Below are 24,981 nucleotides of genomic sequence, written 5' to 3' on the forward strand. Positions count from 1 at the left end.
TATCTATGTGTTATGGTCACTAATGTAGCAATGTATATTATCCATGTCCTTGTCCTATATTGTACAGTAAGTTAGTTGTCAAATTATTTGTTTATGTACTTTGTAAGGCGCTGCGGAACACTTGTGGCGCCATATAAATAAAGGATGATAATAATAACAATATATCGGCATATCTGGCTGTATGTACGGGCGGTCCGTCTAACCGTCCGAACACTTACTGCAGGGACTGACGTCACAGCTGGGTGGGCAAATTCAAATGCCTAGCCAGCTGTGACGTCAGGACAACATGTCGAGCGACCAATCGGTAAGTGTGTATACCTGATCGGCCTCTCGGCCAGCCGTCAAGTTGACCTAGTATGTACCTAGCTTTAGATAGGTTAACCAACCGAAAGTGAACAAGAGAAGTGCTCACCACTGTCTCCAGGTAGATGAAAATAAATTCCCAAACTGGGGACACTGGCAGCAGGGTCAGGGGTTTTGAGTACCCAGGTTGGCGAGGAGGGGGGTGCAGAGGATCCAAACCCAGCATTATGTAAAATTAAAACACCAAAATTTGCAGAACAATATTGTTTATTATTGAGTATTGAATGCTGATAATATACCATTTCCATGCAATTGTTGCTGTTATCAACACTAAAATAATTTAAAAATGAAATATTTTCACTTATACCAGTAACACTATCATTGGTTCTACACATCCGATGAGTCCAGAGCATCCAGGCTTGATCCACTGCACTAAAATAAGGAAAAACAGCCATTTATATAAAATAAACAGTATCTAAATAAGTATCACAGTTAAACATATAAAAAATATATAGCATAGGGTTGCAATTCTGCCATTTACTTTCACATACAGTACAGTCGCCATTCATTTGTGTTGTACAATTAGGGCTCGTTTACGTCTCTGCCTGGACTGACTGTGGAATCGGAGCGCTAGTGCAGGAAGGTGAGGATTAGTAAGTCTTCTCCCCAAGAGTGCAGGGGAAGCGTAACCACGGCCCTTCGCAATGACAAGACCACGTTCCTCCCCCATTGGTATGTACACGATAAGGGGACGTAGCTACGTACCCTACAGTGGACATGCCCCCCATTCCACCAGCACAGGTCCTATTATGGTGGTCTTGATTCCTTGTATGTGATGCTGCATGCTGTAGTGTAACTGTTTAACCCTTTCCTTGAAGTGAAACCTAATGTATGGCTTTCAGATTCAGGGGTCTATTTACTAAGCAGTGTTAGGAGAAGTGAAAAGTGAAGAGTGAAAAGTGATAAGGTGCCAGCCAATCAGCTCCTAACTGTCACTTTTCAAACACAGCCTGTGAGATGACAGTTAGGAGCTGATTGGCTGGCACCTTATCACTTTTCACTCTTCACTTTTCACTTCTCCTAACACTGTTAGTAAATAGACCCCTCAGTATTTGCCTACGTGTGTACATACTGTATGTTCCAATGTGCATGATGCTGAGGGGAGTGAGTGGGTTGAAGGCAGCCTGGTAAGCACTAATCTGGTGTTGTAGTACACCCTCTGCCTGTTGGCCAGAATAAATGGTCTGTGGATGTCCCGGTCTCATACCACCCACTGACTACAGTATCTTAAAAAATTCTCCTGTTGCTCAGTACTAGGGCCCAATGACAGGTATAATATAATACTATATCATACAGCGTTTTCTTACACAGATCAAGTTTGATGTTCATTAAACATTGTTATCCTCTTTTGGACAGATAAAAGCATTGTAAAGAGGGATTTATACCATGGAATTGATATCGCTGGACCTCTATGTTGCCAATCGTATCCACAGAGGTGCACAGGAAAATCGCCAATGTAGTAACCACCATAACCGGTAGCAGGTGGAGCCTAACTGAAGTGACCCTATAGCGGTCAGTAAGAGAGGGCGGCAGCACGTTGCTATCAACAGAAACCGCTACCAGTGTATTTGCAAAGGAAATAAAGACAGCAATACATAACTGTAACACTTTCACCATAAAAGAAAAACAATGCAGTGATACAATGTAGGCAGACATTTGTATGATGACATAATATTACAGTGATGAATGTACAAACAGAGAAACATAAACTCACCATTGTTACCTTCATGGCATCAAGCGCGGTTTTTACATCGGTGAAGAAATGTTGATGTTTTGCGCCAGAGTCACAATAGTGAAGGGCTTGTATTAGAGATGCTACAACAGAAACAATGCCAGCATTATATTAGAACAATTACCCCCTCTCTTCTATTATGTAATGGACATTACTTACCGCTGCAGCCTGAGAATATCACATCACTTCCATGTTCTCGGAGATCTGTGACAATCTATAAAATACATATAAAAGCATACAGTATGTAGGTGGGGTGTGGATTAACAGGTGACAGTAAAAAGGTAGACAATGTCTAGATAGACACCAGATTTTAGACAGGCAATAGGTCGACTGGGATAAAAGGTCAACACACTAAAGGACGACATGTAAGAATGTCGCCATGTGCAAATGGTCGACAGGTGCAAAAGGTCGGCATGAAAAATGGTCGACACACGATTTTTTAGCCCTAATCTTCACCCTAACCCTCCCCTTGGTGCCTAACCCTAACCATCGGGGTAGGTGCCTGACCCTAACCGTCCCTTCTAGTGCCTAACCCTAACCCTCCGGCAAATGCCTAACCCAAACCAACAAAAAAAAAAGTGGCGACTATTTTTTTGTGTCGACCATCTTACTGTTGGCCTTCTTACATGTCGACATTTAGTTTGTTGACCTTTTGTCCATGTCGACCTTATGTCCCAGTCTACCTATTGACTGTCTAACATCTGGTGTCTATCTAGACATTGTCTACCTTTGCACTGTCTATAGTCTGGCACCCATGTAGATGGTGCATCCGGATAATATTATTATCATCCTTTATTTGTAAGGAGCCACAAATATCTGCAGCAACATACAGTGGAGAAGCAGAGCAGTGTATGAAAAAGAACCAACAGTAAAAATTCAGAAGCAACAGAACCAAGAGGAAATTCAGAAGCATAAATGCAGGATCAGTGGGACAATTGGGCAGAATACATAATGATAGGGAAGTTATAACAAGCAAGCATTGTACAGAACATGCAAGAGGCATTGATGCAAGGACACCAGAAGGTGGGAGAAGACAGGAGCATGTGTAACCCCTTTTCGCTGCTGAGGGTTCACCACTGCCAGCCAATGTATCACCAGTACTGCTAAGAAATTTTGGCCTCTAATTAATTCGGATAATGAATTACAATTTTTACATGATGCCAAATGAATTCCTTGCTATAAGCGAGGATGGAATTTGTGAGACCAATTGGTCCATGCTGACATGTCTAAATATTCTACAGTACCTGTCCCACACTTTCTTTCAAGAAAACCAGGCAATTTTACATGTCTTGGCTGCATCACATGCAGTTATGTAGAAATTGGTGATACTCTGGGCAGAGATTAGGTAAGCTCTTTCCTGTAATAGTCGCTTTGTGGTTTATTACATTCATTGCCCCTGTGGTCTCCTTTATATACAGTAGGGAAGACCATAAGCCAATTTAAAGAGCGGATGGCACTCCATCGTTCTGCCATCAGGCAGGCTTTGGAGGGTAAGGACAATGAGCAGCTGGGGGCCAGGCATTTTCGAGAACATAAACATACCCTGGCCACCATTCATTATAAAATGATTGATTTTATCCCAGAGGATCCTATCGGAAATGACCGAGCCCAGGCTTTACTTAAAGCCGAAGCACATTGGATCTATAGGCTCAATACGGTCCAACCTCATGGTCTCAATGAGAATCTCTCCTTTTCATGCTTTCTATACGCAAATTAGCTCCTTATGTATTAGTGATTTGTTGTCATTATAGGAATGGGTTCAAACCCAGTTATAATAAGATTTTTTGATGTCTAATATATATACATTATATGTGATGTTCTACTTATCTTTGTGTATGTAGCCCATGTGCAATTTTCCTGTATCCTTTGCAGTCTTTTAATCTTATTTGTATTGTTATGGTGACGGTTTATGTTTACTCATCACCTTAGCAAAGGGTACCGGCTGCCTGCATCACTTCCGCTGAGTGGTTGACGTCAGGCGGCTTCCGGGTCCGAGGATATATATATATAAATGTCTTGGATGTATGACATGTCGTTATATAGAGGTTAAAAAACAGAAATTTGGTTGCACTCATCAATCCTTGTAATGGCAGAAAATAACCTCAGAACGCCATGAATATATTAAAGATACTTTATATCAGACATAAATAAAACACTATGACATATATATATAGAATTAACAATGAAATTAACAATATAGAACAGTATAACTGACAACACCTATGTGGTCAACCTATATTTTTTAATGTCTGTGTCGACACATATTAATAGCTTTGACCACATAGGTGTTGTCAATTATACTGTTCTATATTGTTAATTTCATTGTTAATTCTATATATACAGTATGTCATAGTGTTTTATTTATTTGTCTGATATAAAGTATCTTTAATATATTCATGGCATTCTGAGGTTATTTTCTGCCATTACAACCAAATTTCTGTTTTTTAGTTCTTTTTCTCTTTTTATGAGACCATAGTGAGTCTACACAACTCACTAGTTGGCTGCTGCTACTAGTAATATAATTTGAATTGATTAGTGCCTAAATACAGGTTACTTACTTTTATTGTGGTTATATGGAGGTTGGTGATTACTTTTCACATCCACATTCCGGGAAGAAAATTGACATCAGACATGTTCTCTCATGTACCAGTACATTCGTCATTAATGCCATACGCTGCCCATGCAGTTTGATTTATATTGGCAAAACAGTCTGCCAGTTTTGTGAACGTATGGCACAACAACGTTCAGCCATCAGACTGGCGCTTAACGGTAGAGAGAGCGACCAGCCTGTGGCTCGCCAGCATACTCTGGCTACCTTGAGCTATAAAATTGTGGACCATATTCCCCCACTGCTTAGAGGAGGGAACAATAGGGAAAAATTGTTATTACAACGATAGGCAAAATGGATCGATCGGATGAACTGTGTTTTCCACAGAACAGGGTAATAGCCTACAAGTTTCCGACACTGCGGGGATTTATGCAAGTCTCCCCATTTTTTTAAAGTGGCAATACTTTTTAAAGGTTAAACCAGCTTAAAAAAAAACGGGTAGACTCGCATAAATCCCTGTAACGTCAGTTATTTGACTGTGTCAAATAAAAAAGGTGGTCCCTCATTTAATGCAGTAGGTGGTCTAGTTTAAAAATGATAGTCATGTTTGGGCTATCACATTCTTCTACTTGCATTAAGAGTTTAAATCAGAAATTTGAAAGAAAAAAGGAAGCAAGTGTGATTCATGTAAAACGCGTAGCATCACAAATCTTGGCTTTCACCATCTTTATCTAGTGCGGGTACAGCACAGTTCTCCATCTGTGTGTCCTGTGTTTTACAATTAAATTAGCTCTACAGTAATTGTAACAACTGGCCCAACAAGCTCCTGTACATCATATATGTGACTACCTGAGTAAGTGTAGCAACTCCTGTAAAGTCAAAAAATGGAATCCCACTGCAGTTTAGGATCAAAGTCATTCTGCCACTTCTTTGGCACTGGGATAATCCTGAAGAATAGAGAACAAGTACAATTTGTACTAGTGAGCTAAATAATATACATCATTATACAAATAATAATATTTTTATCAAACTTTAATGTTCTGTTTTCAAAATGAAGCAGTTAGGTAGTGTTAGCCTGTCTTGTAAAAGTGTCAGAGCTTGGACGTGGGGCCAGCTGGATCACGCATATTATATGAGATGTAGTGCATGTCAAGACTAATTTATGAAAGTCGATATACAGTATGGAATAAGATTAGAGTTAGACTGCAATTAGGGTTAGGCTAAAAAAAGAGTGTCAACATTATAATTGTGACATTCAGACCATGTTGACATTATGGCAGAGCCGTGACTAGAGGTGTGTGAGCGGTATGACCACACAGTGCTCAGGGCACTGTGGGCAGCACCATTGATGCCACACAGCACCTGCATTAAAGCTTGCAAGGAGTCTGGGACATCAGCCGCTAGCGCTACTGCAGATCTGCCGGGAGCCTGTGGAGCTGCCCAGAGCATCCTTAGGTGTGACATCATGATGTAACGGCTTTATGGGGCGGGGGCGGCAGAGAGCGGTGCATACAGTAGGCAGGCCCGCCAAGAGCCGCAGCGGGCCTGGGTAACAGGGGGCATGGCGTAATCGAGGGGGTCGTGGCCACGCCCCCTACCCGAAAAAAATAAGCTGCGCTGCGCGCTGGGGAGGGGGGGTGCTCTGAGCCCCCTCAGCCCTGCTCAAAGCCAGGGGGGGGCGCGATCAGTGTGATCACTCCCCCCCACAGGCATAGGAGCAGTCTCCCACTGCAGCTCAACACACGCTATGTGCTGGGCTGCTGTGAGGGAGGGAGGGGCGGCGCCAGGCCCCTCAGGAAGCCCGGGCCCTGGTAGTCTCTACCTGCTCCCCCCCCCTCTCGGGGCGCCCCTGACAGTAGGTCCCTTTTACAGCACTGCATTATGGTGTCGACATAATGAATGTCTACATTCTGAATGGCGGCTTCCCATACCACACCTGTTACAAAAATCCTTCGGCAATCTAATGGTAAAAATATGTTTCAAAATATGAATGCAGAACATGTTTGATGTTTTTTATAACAATATTCTGTTACCAGAGCATCATAAAATGCCTGTACGCCATCATTTATAGACGATATTTATCAAACAGCAATGATGATTTTTATTTCACAATCTACCATTCAATTTTATTCTTACCTGTTGTTTTATTATAGGTGATTGAAAACGTCTACTTACCACCGTAGTCTCCATTGGACATTGGAATCAGCAAAGCTCCTGTATTATGCTAAAATACAGATTAGGTCAATAACTATACCACGGCAGATTATATTATTGTATGTATTATATGATTACATACAGTAACAAAATCACAACCACACTTTTACCAAAAAAGCATTTGAAACAGTTTACTCCTAGGCTATACCCAGTGTACTCCCAGGCTATCCCTGATGTACTACTCAAAGGCTATCCTCGTTGTACTCCAAAGCTATCCCCGGTGTAATTCCGAGTCTATCCTCTGTATACTTCCGAGTCTATCCTCTGTGTACTCCTAGGCTATCCTCTGTGTACTTCCAAGGCTATCCTCTGTGTACTTCCAAGGCTATCTTCTGTGTACTTCCGAGGCTATCCTCTGTGTACTTCTGAGGCTATCCTCTGTGTACTTCTGAGGCTATCTTCTGTGTACTCCTAGGCTATCCTCTGTGTACTTCCGAGGCTATCCTCTGTGTACTTCCGAGGCTATCCTCTGTGTATTCCTAGGCTATCCTCTGTTTACTTCCGAGGCTATCCTGTGTACTCCTAGGCTACCCCTGATGTACTACTCCCAGGCTATCCTCTGTGTACTCCAAAGCTATCCTCTGTGTACTCCTAGGCTATCCTCTGTGTACTCCTAGGTTATCCTCGGTGTACTCCAAAGCTATCCTCTGTGTACTTCCGAGTCTATCCTCTGTGTACTTCCGAGTCTATCCTCTGTGTACTCCTAGGCTATCCTCTGTGTACTTCCGAGGCTATCCCCGGTGTACTTCCGAGGCTATCCTCTGTGTACATCCGAGGCTATCCCCAGTGTACTCCTAGCCTATTGTACTCCTAGGCTATCCCCATTGCACCCCTAGGTTATCCCCGGTGTACTCCTAGGCTATCCCCGGTGTACTCCTGGGCTATCCCCAGTGTACTCCTAGGCTATCCCCGGTGTACTCCTAGGCTATCCTCGGTGTACTCCTAGGCTATCCTCGGTGTACTCCTAGGCTATCCCCAGGGTACTCCTAGGCTATCCCCGGTGTACTTCCGAGGCTATCCTCCATGTACTCCTAGGCTATCCTCGGTGTACTCCTAGGCTATCCCCGGTGTACTCCTAGGCTATCCCCAGTGTACTCCTAGGCTATCCTCGGTGTACTCCTAGGCTATCCCCAGGGTACTCCTAGGCTATCCCCGGTATTCTTCCGAGGCTATCCTCCATGTACTCCTAGGCTATCCTCTGTGTACTTCCGAGGCTATCCCCGGTGTACTTCCGAGGCTATCCTCTGTGTACTTCCAAGGCTATCCTCTGTGTACTCCTAGGCTATCCCTGATGTACTACTCCCAGGCTATCCTTGGTGTACTCCAAAGCTATCCTCTGTGTACTCCTAGGCTATCCTCTGTGTACTCCTAGGTTATCCTCTGTGTACTCCTAGGCTATCCTCTGTATACTCCTAGGCTATCCTCAGTGTACTCCAAAGCTATCCTCTGTGTACTTCCGAGTCTATCCTCTGTGTACTTCCGAGTCTATCCTCTGTGTACTCTTAGGCTATCCTCTGTGTACATCCGAGGCTATCCCCGGTGTACATCCGAGGCTATCCCCAGTGTACTCCTAGGCTTTTGTACTCCCAGGCTATCCCCAGTGCACTCCTAGGCTATCCCCAGTGCACTCCTAGGCTATCCCCAGTGCACTCCTAGGCTATCTCCGGTGTACTCCTAGGCTATCCCCGGTGTACTCCTAGGCTATCCCCGGTGTACTCCTAGGCTTTTCTCGGTGTACTCCTAGGCTTTTCTCGGTGTACTCCTAGGCTTTTCTCGGTGTACTCCCAGGCTATCCCCGGTGTACTCCTAGGCTATCCCCAGTGTACTCCTAGGCTATCCCCGGTGTACTCCTAGGCTATCCCCGGTGTATTCCTAGGCTATACCCAGTGTACTCCCAGGCTATCCCTGATGTACTACTCAAAGGCTATCCTCGGTGTACTCCAAAGCTATCCCCGGTGTACTTCCGAGTCTATCCTCTGTATACTTCCGAGTCTATCCTCTGTGTACTCCTAGGCTATCCTCTGTGTACTTCCAAGGCTATCCTCTGTGTACTTCCAAGGCTATCTTCTGTGTGCTTCCGAGGCTATCCTCTGTGTACTTCTGAGGCTATCCTCTGTGTACTTCTGAGGCTATCCTCTGTGTACTCCTAGGCTATCCTCTGTGTACTTCCGAGGCTATCCTCTGTGTACTTCCGAGGCTATCCTCTGTGTATTCCTAGGCTATCCTCTGTGTACTTCCGAGGCTATCCTCTGTGTACTCCTAGGCTACCCCTGATGTACTACTCCCAGGCTATCCTCTGTGTACTCCAAAGCTATCCTCTGTGTACTCCTAGGCTATCCTCTGTGTACTCCTAGGTTATCCTCGGTGTACTCCAAAGCTATCCTCTGTGTACTTCCGAGTCTATCCTCTGTGTACTTCCGAGTCTATCCTCAGTGTACTCCTAGGCTATCCTCTGTGTACTTCCAAGGCTATCCCCGGTGTACTTCCGAGGCTATCCTCTGTGTACATCCGAGGCTATCCCCAGTGTACTCCTAAGCTATTGTACTCCTAGGCTACCCCCATTGCACCCCTAGGTTATCCCCGGTGTACTCCTAGGCTATCCCCGGTGTACTCCTAGGCTATCCCCAGTGTACTCCTAGGCTATCCCCGGTGTACTCCTAGGCTATCCTCGGTGTACTCCTAGGCTATCCCCAGGGTACTCCTAGGCTATCCCCGGTGTACTTCCGAGGCTATCCTCCATGTACTCCTAGGCTATCCTCGGTGTACTCCTAGGCTATCCCCGGTGTACTCCTAGGCTATCCTCGGTGTACTCCTAGGCTATCCCCAGGGTACTCCTAGGCTATCCCCGGTGTACTTCCGAGGCTATCCTCCATGTACTCCTAGGCTATCCTCTGTGTACTTCCGAGGCTATCCCCGGTGTACTTCCGAGGCTATCCTCTGTGTACTTCCAAGGCTATCCTCTGTGTACTCCTAGGCTATCCCTGATGTACTACTCCCAGGCTATCCTTGGTGTACTCCAAAGCTATCCTCTGTGTACTCCTAGGCTATCCTCTGTGTACTCCTAGGTTATCCTCTGTGTACTCCTAGGCTATCCTCTGTGTACTCCTAGGCTATCCTCAGTGTACTCCAAAGCTATCCTCTGTGTACTTCCGCGTCTATCCTCTGTGTACTTCCGAGTCTATCCTCTGTGTACTCTTAGGCTATCCTCTGTGTACATCCGAGGCTATCCCCGGTGTACTTCCGAGGCTATCCTCTGTGTACATCCAAGGCTATCCCCAGTGTACTCCTAGGCTTTTGTACTCCTAGGCTATCCCCAGTGCACTCCTAGGCTATCCCCAGTGCACTCCTAGGCTATCTCCGGTGTACTCCTAGGCTATCCCCGGTGTACTCCTAGGCTATCCCCGGTGTACTCCTAGGCTTTTCTCGGTGTACTCCTAGGCTTTTCTCGGTGTACTCCTAGGCTTTTCTCGGTGTACTCCTAGGCTTTTCTCGGTGTACTCCCAGGCTATCCCCGGTGTACTCCTAGGCTATCCCCAGTGTACTCCTAGGCTATCCCCGGTGTACTCCTAGGCTATCCCCGGTGTATTCCTAGGCTATACCCAGTGTACTCCTAGGCTTTTCTCGGTGTACTCCCAGGCTATCCATGGTGTATTCCTAGGCAGAGGCATAGGAACATAAATATTCATGGTGGGGCAAAATGCCAAGGACTACTATAGGGCCTGGAGCCCCTTTTTCTCGCATTTGGCATCTCATTTTACGACAGTAAACAGTGACTGTAGATATACAAAGACTCCCAATCCTATGTTAATTTTCGTCAGTGTTTCTGGGGTTGGCTAACCCCAGTTTCATGTTTATTTTCCTATAAAAATGTATTTATATATTATTAAATAAATATTATTATTAACTACGAATTAGTACAATAGCTGTTAGAGAGATAGAGAAATTCAATTGTTCATCTTAAAAATTTGAATTTTTCATAGTCATTAATCTAGTTTTTATTCAGATTTCAGTTATAGCCTAATCTCATTTGTATGGTATTTTTTAATCTATAGTCACTGCCGCAATCATTCGCGCTCTCTGTTCCATTGTTGTACAACTTACAGGAATAGCCAATGGGAAGTCCAGCTTCCTGGACTCGTGTGTCTGCTTATGAATAGAGCAAATTGTGATAAGAAAGAAAGAAAAAGTGTTTGCAAGAAGAAAATGTGCGCAGAACAAACATGAAGATAACTTTATTTTTGGTAAACAGAAATGACAACAGTTGTCGAGTTCAAATAAAGTTATTATCACTTTATCCCCATTTTCATTTCATTAATTCCCCCCCCCCCCCACCCCGTTTCCTACGCTCCTGCTCCTAGGCTATCCCCGATGTACTCCTAGGCTATCATCAGGTATTCAAAACATCTCACTACAGTAACAATATTTTGGGGGTTACACCTTCTGGTATGATAAACTTTTAGAGAACCTGCAACCATGATCTATCTTAATGCTCAATACCATCAAAGGACATCTAGCAAATCATTATTTGCATATGCCATTTTATGAGGAGTGTAGGTAGCACTTACAGTACATGGGCCTGTATTTAAAGATCTATGGCCCTCATTCAGACCCACTCGCAAGCGGCTGTCCGCTCGCAAGTGGGTCGATGGTCCCCACTGCACATGCACACGACGGAGGGAGCTCCGTCGTGCGCATGCCCGAGACCCGACCAGCGAAGGACTTTCCTTCGCTTGGAGTGTCTCATCAAAGGGGGCGTGCTGTCGATGGTGACTGACAGCACGCCCCCTTTGGTGGGCGTGCCGGGGGGCGTGCCTGCCAGACGGAGGCGTTCCCAAGGGAACGCCTACCGTCTGAAGCCGGCCCCACTGACATCACTAGTGATGTCAGTGGGAGTGATTTTGGCTCTTGCGGTTGAAAAACCCAACCACAGGCTTTTGCTCGCAGTTTCGATGGTGACCCACAGCTATACGAGCGTCCAGGAGGACGCTCCATATTAATGGAGGTGGGCCCTGATTCAGAGCGAGCGCTCTGGTCAGAGCGTCCGGCTCTGAATCAGGGCCTATGTTGTCAAATCAAATTCAGATTATATTTTATTTTTATTGCAGATATGTAGACTAAATAGAGTACAATTTAAGACTGGCACCAAATAAGAGTGACATCTAGTGAAAGAGTGGAGCCAATAAAAGCGCAGGGATTAGAGAAAAGCACAGATAAGTACTCGTCTAGGTTTGTGAAATGGCCACTGAGGGCTACGGAGGCAGGGCTGTAATCTGTCCACTTGGCATATCACATTATTATTATTATTTTTTTTTTCAATCCCTCCCCCCCCATAAACACAATACATTTATATAATTATTATCTTGCTTGCGCAGACACCTCTGCTCATCGGAATCGGTATGAATTTCCGACAGCGGCTGCCCAACATGGGTGAAAATCCTGATCGTCCCTAAGGTAGGTATTGACTAACCTAATTGACTCTCCTTACCCTAACCCTCCCTTAGGGGTGCCTAACCCTAATCTCCCCCCCAGTGCCTAACCCTAATCCCCCCTCTAAGTGCCTAAACCTAACACCACCTTCCCCGCCGCCTAAACCTAAGTCCCCCGGGGGGGTGCCTAACCCTAAATCCCCCCTGGGGGTGCCTAACCTTAACCCCCCCTTCCCCTAGCCTAAACATAACCTCCCAGGGGGGTGCCTAACCCTAAATCCCCCCCGGGAACCCTATACCTAACCATCCCCCCCCCCCCCCCCGCAGCTATCCGCGCTCGGTGTCCCTTCGATCAGGATGCCGTGCGCCGGTCTCCCGGCATCAGTAAAATGACAGGCGTCTAGATTTAGCCACCTGTCATTTAACCCTCGCAAGGATTAAGCAGTCGGGAAGCCGGCTGTCGGGATTGGGTCCGCCGGCTTCCCGTCTGCAAACCTGTTCATCATATTTGTAAGGAGCCCTATGTCTGATGCGGGGCTGTGTTTCTGTTTCATTATTTTACTGTTCCTTTTGCATATGCCCATGTCTGTTCGTTTTCACTTTGTCCCGTACAGTAACTGGGTAGGTGATGGGTTTTTGTCACTATGATAACCAGACGCTACCCGGTGCGTGCGGACGTCGCACGTCTCATTAGTGAGACACAGCCTGATGACATCATCTCCCCCGGCATCAGCCTCTGATCGTGCTACACATGGGTGAGTAGTTATCTTCCTTTTTCTATATAAATGTATTGTGTTTATGTACTGTGTTGATCCCTGAGGAAAATCTCTAATAAAAGAGATTGAAACATCGGCTGTATAAGGTCTAAGTATGAAACCTGACTGGAAGTCCTGTGAGTGCCGCTGTCTTCATTAAATATATATACACATATATATATATATATATATATATATATATATATATACACATATATATATATATATATATATACTATTCTATACAGCATTGGTCGAGGAAGGTTTAGGTGTATGAACCATTCATCTGTGACAAAATGGAACAGAGCAGTGACAACTTTAGCAAAGAAAAATCACAGAAAAATCTTGCACCAAGCTGCTGTATAGGAGCTGGCCAGGGTGCTAAAACTGCAAGAGACAGAGACAATCAGAAGTAGCAATGTGCTCTGTTGCTTGGCAGCAGCCTAGAGAGGGGAAGGAGTCAAGGACTGAGCAGGGTCACATCTGAGGCAGACAGAGTGAGAGACAGTCTCCAATGAACCCATGAAGATGCCCTGATGGAGATACAGTAGTTAGGAAGTAGCCAAGGGAGGCATAGCTATCAGGAATTTAATACAAAACAAACAACCATCGAAACACCATTGAATGATTTCCATTGATCGTGGCAAACATTAGACCGCCACCCTCAAATGGTTAAAACACTACCATCGGAACAAAAACATTGATGGTTAGTAACCATCGGATTCTGATGTCCATCCCTAGGCTGAACCTGCAGGTAGACTCCACCCACCACTCCTCCACCGTGAAGTGCTCCCTCTCCAGTGTGATGTTCCCGTTGGAGGTCAGCGATGTTCTCGGACAGGGGCACAATGGCGAGGAGGCTCAATAGGAAGCCCAGGAAATACAGGACACACTGTGCAAAAGGATATAGCTCATCACCATGTCCGGCAGCTGGGGAGGGGTACGCATGGAAGCTGCAGGGATATGCACAGATGCCCCAGCGCCGGGGACATGGTGACGATGATGCTTACGGTAGCTGCAATACAAATCTCTCATCCATGATCCTCCTGCCCTTCCCAACACATACCAGTGGCCGGGCCCCAGCCAGCTGCAGGGCACCAGCAGTGGGGGTTGTGGTGACACTGGTGAAATGCAGGAGGCTGTGGTGAGATGCAGGGGACTGTGGTGACATGGCTTAGGTTGTTATGAGATGCAGGGGGCTTTGGCAAGATGCAAAGCCAGGGCGAGTTGCTAAAAGGGAGGAAGTATTTTAGTTTATTTCTGTTACACAATCATAAGGATTATTATTCTTATTTATTGTTGTAGTGCCACCAGCTCATGCAGCGCTGCAGTAGAGGTGTGGGGCTGTGCTGCGCTACTGCAGTGGGGAGGTTATCTTGTAAGGCGAAATAGAAATAATGGCATTGCAAGAAATTAAAAATCCAGCCTGTTTAAGTTGTCGATAATGGACTGTTATTAATCATCTGTAGCTAATCAATACTGCAACAATGTTTAATTACACTGATACCAAGAATATTAACAATCAATTTAAATTAAAGTAATGTGACGTGCGGAACAAGGCTGAATAATGGAATCCTCACCTTACAGGAATCCTTCCTTAATACTAGTTTCCGGTTCATTTCCAGGAGATCAGTGTGGAATCTCTTGGCACTGAGAAAGAATAATGGTGCACTAATAGCAATGACTTTCAGTTCCTGGAACAATTCCTTTGTAGAAAACAAATGTAATGGGAGTTACTTTATATCAATAAGGCACTGACATATTACCTGTGGGTAAGTGTAAGCTAGCTGCATACAATGCAAAAAATAAAGAACAATAAAAAAAGCAAAGTTTAATATAAAAGTGACATAGTCTATGTACTAAGCCTTGGAGAGAGATCAAGTGGACGGAGATGAAGTGCCAACCAATCAGCTCCTAACTGTCATTTTTCAAACCCAGCCTGTAAAGTGACCGTTAGATGCTGATTGGTTGGTACTTTATCTCTGTCCACTTTATCTCTCTCCAAGGCTTAAAACATAGACCCCACAGTCAATGCAAGAAGATATATATGTAGAAGTGTCAGGAGTTCATCAGAACTGAAATATTGCTGAGCTATGAGTAAGAGACAATCCAATGTTTTCTGTGTACATGTGTGTTCAGGTATCTAGGACACTCCAGCAGTCTTTCATACTCGAAAATAGGAAAAATATCTGTCACTGTGCCATATACAAGTGCACCAACATTGCTTAAAATGGTCTATATTATTTTTTCTGTTTTCAAACCCTAATCTTCACCCTAACCCTCCCTCTTAGTGCCTAACCATAAATGTCAGGGTAAGTGCCTAACTCTAATCATCCCTCCGAGTGCCCAAACCTATCACTCAGGTAAGTGCCTAAGCCTAGCCGTCCCTCATAAAGCCTAACCGTCGGGGTAAGTGCCCAACCCTAATAGTCCCTCCTAGAGTCTAACCCTAATCCTCCAGTAAATGTCAAACTCTAAAAAAACAAAAAAAGTGTTGATGATTTTTGTGTGGACCATTTTCGTGTCAACGTTTTGACCCTGTGAAACTTTTTTACCTGTCTATCTTCATCCATGTCGTCCTTCTGTGTGTCTGCCTTTTGTCCCTGTCTACTATTGACTGTCTACCCTGTGGTGTCTATCTAGACATTGTCAACCTTTTAATGTAGATCTATTGACTGGAACCCAAAATGGATAGATATTAGAAAATGTGTATAGAATGTGAAACAAGTGATTAAATGATGCTATGCACTCACATCTGCTCCTGTCATTTACTTATTCAAATGCAATAAATAACGTGATCGAAAATAGGTGGTGTTTGGTGTGTTATTGTCTAATAGATAAAAATTTTTGTTCAATTATTGTATCTATATCATTCTTGATGTAATAGAACAACTGTTACACTTTATTGTATAATTTGCAGAATCATGTTTGCTGTATAGAACCATGGGGGAAATGTATGAAGGGGCAATGGTGGGGAAACGGTAACTGTGTACATTAAGTGCTGCAGTTACCACTTCCCTGCATGTAGTAATGCAGGGAAGCGAGCAGAATGACAGGGACGCTTTTCATTATCAGCGATCCTATCTTCAAGATAGGGTGCAGTGGTGGGCAGGCAATGTATGAACGGTCAGTGGCACTGACTGTTCCGACAGCAGCAGCTAACGATTGATGCAAGAGAGGGTCACTACCCCCACAAGAGGGAAAGTGGATGTCGTCAGACAGATGAGTTAACACTCTACCCCTTCGGCAAACATAGGTATAATACATGCAGCCGGTAGCTCCACATGCTTCACCGTAATCTGGTGGTGAAGCGGGTCCACACAAGTAAAGCCCAGAACAGGCCGCATCATGCATCTCTCCTCATGATTCTTATTATTTTATCAGAACATTTTAGTCAGATATAGCTTGGTTAAAAACAATAAATAATGTAACCACTAGGGAGCACTGTTCTCTCTTTCTGTAGATGGTTATACACATTACCAGGTAGGCAGCAGCTTTAGCACTTGACATTCATAACATACAGTATAACTATACCAGAACATGTACATTATTTGTGTACATCTACTTTTGCACATTTGTTTCCTTACCAAACTTCTAACAGGACATATATTGTATACCAAATAAACATGTCATACTGGTAACTAGAGGACACGCTTATGCTAATGACTGATACAAAGTACACAGAAAGCATTCAACATACGTGTAGTGCTGAGTTAATTAAGAAATTGACATCTCATCATGCTTATTATTATTTTAATTTATGTGTATAGAAACAAAGCATATTATTATTTCACATGCTACTGACAGCAAAATGAATTTAGCATGAAACACAATTTAAAAAATATATAAAATATACTGTATAGTAAATAATCCCTTACTGAATAATCCTCCTCAATCGCTGTGCTATAGTCGTCATGCAGATGTACCACACTGAGTGTCTTTGCCCTTTTAAACGGAGGAGACATTAATTAACATTAGTTCCCTGTAAAGCGCATTTCAGCATTTAATACATGTTGTTGAAAAGCAACTTGACCAATGGGTCCATTCATCGATATGCAATCTTCCATCAACACTATATCTCTCTGTTATGCTGGGTACACACCGATCCACAGTCAGAGTGGCCGATTGGAAAGCAACAGTATACACACTTACCAATCGGCCACTGGATAAGTCTGGGCTGACATCACAATTGGACGGGCATTTAAATGTCCACCCAGTGGTGATGTCCATCGCCCGCCTGGCCAGTGAACGGGCGGGTGATGGATCGTCTGTACACACAGGCAGATGTACCGATCTATCTGCATGATATATCGGCATCGGCTGTACTGCAGGGCCGACCTGATATGTCTGTGATCTGCTACCAATATATCATTCGTCGATCAAATTAACAATATAGTGACAAGTATGTACCCAATATTAGAGTTAAAATACCTATATACAGTCTTCTTCACTTTGGTTACTCATGTTGGTGACCAAATTAGATGCCAGCCTTGGATGATATGGGGCCAGGTGTCAGCCAATGGCCACAGTACTCTGCAAATCAAAGCAACTGGCCAATCAGATTGCAGCATGAAAACAGGCACTCCAGACCTGGGCTCCATTGTACCGTGACAAAACGTGTATGGCCTATGAAATGAGTGTATGCAGACTCCAGACCACACAAAACAGGCTATAAATGGTATGATAAAAGCTGTGGATTTGCAATTTCTTGTTGCTGCCTATGGTGCAAATTCACTATTTGTTACAATGACGGCTCCATATGTCATGTCCTACAAAGGAGCCAGCGGTCTGGTGAGACTTCTGCCTCCAATCTGAATCTAAAGATATCGCTTTGGATGATCATTTAAAAAAAATATGTATATATATTTATATGCTGTGATGATTTGTGATAGCAATCTTACTTTGGTGAATAAGCTTGATTTTACATGTGCAGTTTGCACATCTAAATTATGGCATATGCCTGGGTTGCATGTTCAGATGGAAGGAACTGGGTATATTGGGGGAGTGAAACAGTCATACGCAGCATTAGGCTGCCTGCAGTCACGCCGATGACGAGGAGGACGTCGCTGGACCTCACCAACAAGGTAAGCAATGTAGGTAATAATGTATAATAGTGGCATATTCGCTTGTATCACTACGATCCTAAACTAAGGGGGGTATTCAATTAGCGTCAAAAAGTCGAGCCGCGTTGTTTTTGCCGCCTTCAGCTGTTTTTAGGCGATACTTTTTCCATGCGCGCTCCCGCTTATCTCCGTATTCAATTCCAAAAGATGTAAAAACGCAGACAGGCGAAACGGCGAATAGCGAAACTGGCGAAAAGTAGGTAAGATTTTGGTGAAATCAGTCTGTACCCCAGAAAAAGCTGCACTAACACTGGAAATCAATATAGAAGTGTCCTAAAAGCCCTAATAAAAGTGATTTGTTCTTAAAGTATCAGAATTGGCTGTTATATGCATATATGCAGAAGTGCTGAAAAATGATAGAAAGCAATTAAAAAAAAAAAAAAAAATAAGTACCGCCGTTAAATTTGGGGTACATTAAAATGGGTACTAGCATATTTTGATATCTCCAAAGTGAAGATTTAAAAAATCTTAAAAATACACCTGCTGCAGCCTCCTGTAATCCCCAAAACTGTCCCATCTATATAGCCCCCCAAAGTACCAGGCCCCTCACTTTTTACACATTTTCCAACACTTTTCCATTTTTGCCCCAAAAATTACATGTCATTTTTGGGGAGTTCTAAAAAAATAAAAACATTTTTTGCCTGATTAGTCATTAAGGGGGTGTCCAAAGTGTTCTGGATCAAATCCCCACATTTGCACCCCAAAATAGCGATTTTTCACTTCCAATTCACCTGTCTATATGCGTCAAAAAAACTGCACTTTTCGCGGGTAATTGAATTCGGCCCTAAATATGCTGCTGGTAGTTAGGTTTGCTGTAAATGGGGCCCTTAGTTCTACCAATTCTACCAATGTAATAAAATGTTAAACTTTCATATGTAAAATGTAATAAAAACAATTTCGATAGTCTTTGACTAATTAAGTCAGAAATGCTAAGATATAAATATTGCTACATCAGGCAGTATATATAAGGGGGCAAGGGCGGTCCTAAAGTGGTAGCAGGCTGATGGGGAGATGTACTAAGCCTTGAAAAGTGATAAAGTGAAGTAATAAAGTACCAACCAATCAGCTCCTAACTGTCACTTTACAGGCTATGTTTGAAAAATTAGTTAGGAGCTGATTGGTTGGTACTTCATCACTTTTCAAGGCTTAGTACATCTCCCCCTAAATGTTGTTCTAATGGTTTTATTGTTCCAACTTGTGCATTTCCAGTTGAACCCACTGTATGCAATCACAATGTCGACAGTCAGAAAGTCGACACATGAAATTATGGTTTGTCTGCAAAAATAGGACTGTCACCATTAATAAAGTCAACACTTTGGACATGTTTACATGTCAGTGTCAACATTCTGACCATGTTGACAATCTGGTGTCAACATTTTATACTACATCCGAACCCAATATCCTCTAAAAGTTGAGGCAGAGTGAATTTATGGGCACATTTCTAAAAACCAGAATGTGGTTTGAGCATGAACATTAGGTGCACTTGCGTGGAACAGGGCCAGATTAACAATGGGGCGGGTGGAGCTACAGCTCCAGGCATCCACATAAAAATAGGCCCATCATCATGACAGCATGATGTTAACTGGCCAACTGCTGTCCACATGGTCAGCCATAAATCATAAGTAGTAAAATTATATTTCTAATTACCTCACAAAATGAAGCTTTTTTTAACTTTTACATATTTAGGGAGACATAGGTGATGAAAGTGTAGGGTATGTACACTCCCACATGGCACTGGCCACACCCATGCAGCAATGGTCACACCTCCTCTGGTTTTCATAATAGGCCCTTGATAATTTTCAGCTCCAGGCCCATGTGGCCCTTAATCCGGCCCTGGCGTGGAATGAAATGCACTGTAATCTATAAAGGTCATACTGATCATGGCAGCTCCTCACTGACTTGCATAATAAGTTGTATAATAAGTACAATAATTAGTTTAACAATGTAGCTCATTCACAGCAATGAAAAAAGGCCAAAACAGAGATAACACAGCGAAATATATTAATATAAAAGTAAATTACCTTGTTAAACGGAGCACTCCCACTGCTATACTAAATACAACTCCAAACAACAGACCGATATTTGCAGCAAAGCAGATTGTAAACAAATAGGTGCAGACCCATATTACCTAGGTGTAAATAAAACTTAAAATAAAGAGTCAGCATAACCATCACAGAAGTGCTAAAAGATAAATATACTGTATACACTTTGGGGAGATATATCAAACCTGTGAGAGATAAAATTGAGAAGTTGCCTATAGCAACCAATCAGCTTCTAACTGTCATTTATCTAGCACAGTCTATAAAATGACAGAAGGTCTGATACATCTCCCCCTCTGTCACCCTCATATATACTGTACCTGAAAAACGACCTGTACAGACATGGTTAGTGGCAGCACAAATATTTGGAGTTCTATACACTGAAATCTGTTGAGCAATACAAGGCTGTAACTAGGGTAGTGCGACCAGTGCCATGGCACAGGGCACCACAGGGCAGGGGGCGCTGTACGGGGCCTGTCACTTTTCCTGTTTATTATCATTATCACTTATAGCTTCCTCTTATTTCATCCCCAGCATCTCCTGGCCTCCCCTATCTCTTCCCTGGTCCTTCCCCATGAGGCCATGGCCCTTTTTCAGGTGCGCTATCTTGTGTCCCTATTTAAAAAATGGGGGGGCGCCAATGCTCTCTCTGGCACAGGGCACCAAAAAGTTTAGTTAATAGGGGGCGCCAATACTCTCTCTGGCACAGGGCATCAAAACGTTTAGTTATTGGGGGTCGCCAATATTCTCTCTGGCACAGGGCATCAAAAAGTTTAGTTAATGGGGGAGGGGGCGCCAATGCTCTCTCTGGCACAGGGCACCAAAGAGCTTAGTTGTGGCTCTGGAGCAATACTTTGAAGAAAAAAGAAACTGCTCTCCTGTTCCCGGTAGTGCAAAGACACGCCATCATCACAGATATTTTGACCGGCTAAACCAGTGGTCGCCAACCTTAATTGGGATGTGAGTTACTCAAGAAAAATGAAACCTCCTAAAGAGCTGCTAACATTTTTGAAAAAAAAAGATCATTTAATGAAAATGAATAAAATGTTTAATAGAAAACAACAATGCATTCAATTAATACAGTGATATTGTTGCACATTTCACTCTTAGTTACTGGCTCCAAGGAGGTAAGTACAGTAGAGCAGCAAAAGATGTAGGCAGGGCTGCTGTGTGATTTTTTGGCAGGGCTGGGCAGGAGTCACTCGCCAAAAATGCAGAGGACTCCTGTGATGTCCAGTTGGTGTCGCCCTATGGTAATCACCTGATGCGCTTCCCTGACGCTCCACCCACGCCTTTGTCAGAGGTCACTTCCTCTTAGTTGACTCAGCAGTACTACAGCTAGGAGAGCTACCCAAATTATGGCCGCGAGCTACGGGTTGGAAGTCATTGGGCTAAACCATTGTACTGTACATGTGTCGCTACTCTCTATTGGTGTAATAGTGAGCCTCACTATAGAGTCCTTTGTGGAGTGGCTGTGCTCTTGTCAATCACGGTCTCCTCTCACCATCATACTGTCCCATATAAAAAAGACAATGCAACACTCCAACATATTTAATACTTCCAAAAGAAAACAAACCAGTTCATTGGAGCTTTTTTTTATTAGTGCAACCAGACAGGTAAACATCATAGAAATAAGCAAACATTCCTGTGCATGACAATAGCCTCTTCCTCAATGCAATATGATGTACAAATGGTGTACATACAAGTGGGGTATCCTGTAGGAACTCCAAATAATTGGAGACAACCAGTGCTCAAATCTTTACAATAATGGCCTTTAGCAATAATAGGGTTACCTGCAAGCACAGTAGAAGCACCTATGCTCCACTGGGAATGATCCATTTGACACTAAAAGTATTTTTTTGTTCCAAGAAAATACAAAATACACAAAGGGCATTCAAAAATGGGTTATAAACTATTAACCAGGAGGTGGTTGAATAAAGCTGGATAGGTACGCATACTCAGTATTGAAAATAATATATAATGTTATACACTATACGGACAAAAGTATTCAGACACCTGACCATTACCCCAACAGAGACTTTAATGACGTTGTTTTCAAATACATTTACTTTAATATGGAGTTGGTCTCCCTTTTGCAGCTATAACAGCTACCAATCTTCTTGGAAGGCTTTCCACAAGATTTTATATGGTTTTTGTGAGAATTTTTGCCCATTCAATCTGTAGAGCATTTATGAGGTCAGGCACTAATGTTGGACGAGAAGGCCTGGCTCGAAATCTCCGTTCCAGTTCATACCAAAGGTGAAATCGGTTGAAATCAGGACTCTGTGCAGACCAGTCAAGTTCTTCCACAAAATACTCATCAAACCATGTCCATATAAGTCCTTCCTTTGTGTTGTGGGACTCAGTCATGTTGGAATAGAAAATGGCCTTCCCTTAACTGTTGCTACAAAGTTGGAAGCATAGCATTGTCCAAAATGTCTTGGTATGCTGAATCATTAAGATTGCCCTTCAGTGGAGATAAGTGGCCTAGCCCAAACTCTGAAAAACACCCCCATATCATTATCCCTCCTCCACCAAACCTCACAGTTGGCACAATGCAGTTAGGTAGGTAACGTTCTCCCGGCATCCGCCAAACCCAGACTCGCCCATCTGATTGCCAAACGGAGAAGCGTGATACGTCACTCCACAGAACACGTTCCCACTGCTCCACAGTCCAGTGTCGGTGTGCTTTACATCACTCCATCCAACGCTTGGCATTGGAATTGGTGATGTGAGGCTTCTATGGATATTCCACGGTCACTTACAGTTGATCGTGGAATATCCCGCAGGGATGAAATTTCATGAACCGTCTTATTGCAAAGGTGGCATCCTATCACAGTACCACGCTTGAAATGAGCTCTTCAAACCGACCCATTTTGTATCACAAATGTTTGCAAATGGAGACTACATGGCTAGGTGCTTGATTTTATACACCTGTGGCAATGGGTCTGATTGAAACACCTCAATTCAATAATTAACAGGTGTGGCCATATAGTGTACATATACTCAGTTTGTGTTTTCTAAAGGCTTCTATAATTGGAGGTATAGGGCAAAGATGTTCATATAAACCTCAGTGAATATGTGCAGTATATAAGTTGTTTCCATGGCAACATCAGTTTTATAGGCATGTTTATTAAAAAGGGAAAAGAGATCCAGTGACATTGTCAATATTTATAATGTCAACACCACAATGTGGACTCTAGAATGCCGACGTTTAGAGTTAGGTGCTACTGGGAGCGTTAGGGGTAGTCACTACGGGGAGGGTTAGGGATTAGGGCTAAGGAGACAGGGTGGAATACTCACCCAAAAACGCCGCTCCATCAGGTGTCTGCGCTGGAAGTGACCGTCAGCGCTGGACAGGGGCTGAGCTGTGCGCGGCCAGCGCCGAAGTTATAGACTCTGGGCACTAGAGTGCACCCAGAGTCTATAGAGTATGCGCAGGTCACCGTGAAAATGGTCACGGCAGCCATTTTCCAGTAGTTTTTACAGCGCCAGACCCCTGCGCTGGTGGGACTCCGGAGAGGTAATTAATACTATGGGTGCAGGGTGTGCGGTGCGGGGTCCCCCTGGACCCAGGGGCCTGTGTGCACCACACACCCTGCACCCGTTATAGAAACGCCCCTGGCGCTGAAGCCACTGCAGATGCCGGGACCAGGTAAGTGACCGCTGGGCCACCAGGGAAGCTAGGTTGACAATTCATCCATGTAAACATAATGAATGTCAATATGGTCACCATGCTTTACATGGAGAAGCATGTTGTCATGTACTACAGTGGTAATACCTGTTCTTGCCACTTAAGCATGGCATTAAAATCTTAAAATTATTGAACCACAACTAACTCCACTTTCTCAAACTCTGACCAGATGGAAGCTGCTCTATGTAAGATAGTAGCTGACTGGCTGGAGGACAGAAGATGTTCCCTGTGAATTTAGGTGATTAATAATAACAGTAATAACAAATTGATGAGGGAGAGTTTGAAGGAGTCTTTATTTAAATAAAAGTTGTTTTTCACGATATGTCTTTTTTTAACAGTATTTCAATCATTTTAGGGCTACATTAATGCTTCATAAGTAGTGTGTGTCTGAATGCAGATGTTTGATTTATTTAGAATTAGGAGTCCGATATGTTGGAAAATAAACCAGGTTACAGTACTTACCCAATCATATTTATCAACGTTCCAATATTTCTTCAAGTCTCGGAACTGTATGAGCATTCCCTTCAATCCCACAACTATCATACTTGCCAAAACAGGCTGCAATGGAAACATGACAAAGTTATTTTTAATAAAAGTTCACCTATAACCTACACAAGAGGCAGCAATTTTGTGCGTTTAATCAATATTTATATGGGAATGCAACCTATAATTGGCAGAGTATAGGGGGGTGCTTGGTGCGCAGTGGTGTGCAAATGGAAGTTAGCCCACACAACAGACAACTTAACCAGGTAGAAATAGGTAGCATAGGGCACAGGGTTAATACAGGTACAGGCTCTAGATGGTATGCCAGATAAAGCCAGGATCATATAGGGTATGCTAGGCATTGAGGTGCGCCACGTGTATATGCACACACACACTGTAAGTTGACAGCGGGAGGACTACTGTACTGTAGTGTGTTGGCACAAGGCAATAGGGTCTCTGTAGGGCTTCCTAGGGCTCCTTGTAGATAGAGTAACTCAGGGGAACGCCTGATGTGACAAAATGCTAAGGAGGAAAAACACCTGGGGTATATTTACTAGGGCTTCTAAAACAGAGAAGTGGTGGTGGTGTTGCCCATAGCAACCAA

The 24,981-nt window shown here is 43.6% G+C and overlaps 1 protein-coding gene across 1 annotated transcript in view; it reads right to left on the minus strand.

Moving 5' to 3' along the window:
• Positions 1 to 673: 673 nt before the first annotated feature.
• The window catches only part of SLC26A7 (solute carrier family 26 member 7), a 97,138-nt gene continuing 72,830 nt past the window's right edge, over positions 674 to 24,981 (minus strand). The window contains exons 10-18 of the mRNA XM_088471505.1: positions 24,357 to 24,452; positions 20,183 to 20,289; positions 16,917 to 16,983; positions 14,619 to 14,744; positions 6,819 to 6,867; positions 5,493 to 5,590; positions 2,255 to 2,309; positions 2,078 to 2,178; positions 674 to 735 (exon numbers count right to left, since the gene is read on the minus strand). Coding sequence (XP_088327631.1) covers positions 691 to 735; positions 2,078 to 2,178; positions 2,255 to 2,309; positions 5,493 to 5,590; positions 6,819 to 6,867; positions 14,619 to 14,744; positions 16,917 to 16,983; positions 20,183 to 20,289; positions 24,357 to 24,452 — 744 coding nt within the window. The 3' untranslated portion in view covers positions 674 to 690. The remainder of the gene's footprint in view (positions 736 to 2,077; positions 2,179 to 2,254; positions 2,310 to 5,492; positions 5,591 to 6,818; positions 6,868 to 14,618; positions 14,745 to 16,916; positions 16,984 to 20,182; positions 20,290 to 24,356; positions 24,453 to 24,981) is intronic.

This window comes from Taudactylus pleione, unplaced genomic scaffold (genome assembly GCF_031769625.1).
Source record: "Taudactylus pleione unplaced genomic scaffold, aTauple2 ptg000114l, whole genome shotgun sequence".
Classification (NCBI taxonomy): domain Eukaryota; kingdom Metazoa; phylum Chordata; class Amphibia; order Anura; family Myobatrachidae; genus Taudactylus; species Taudactylus pleione.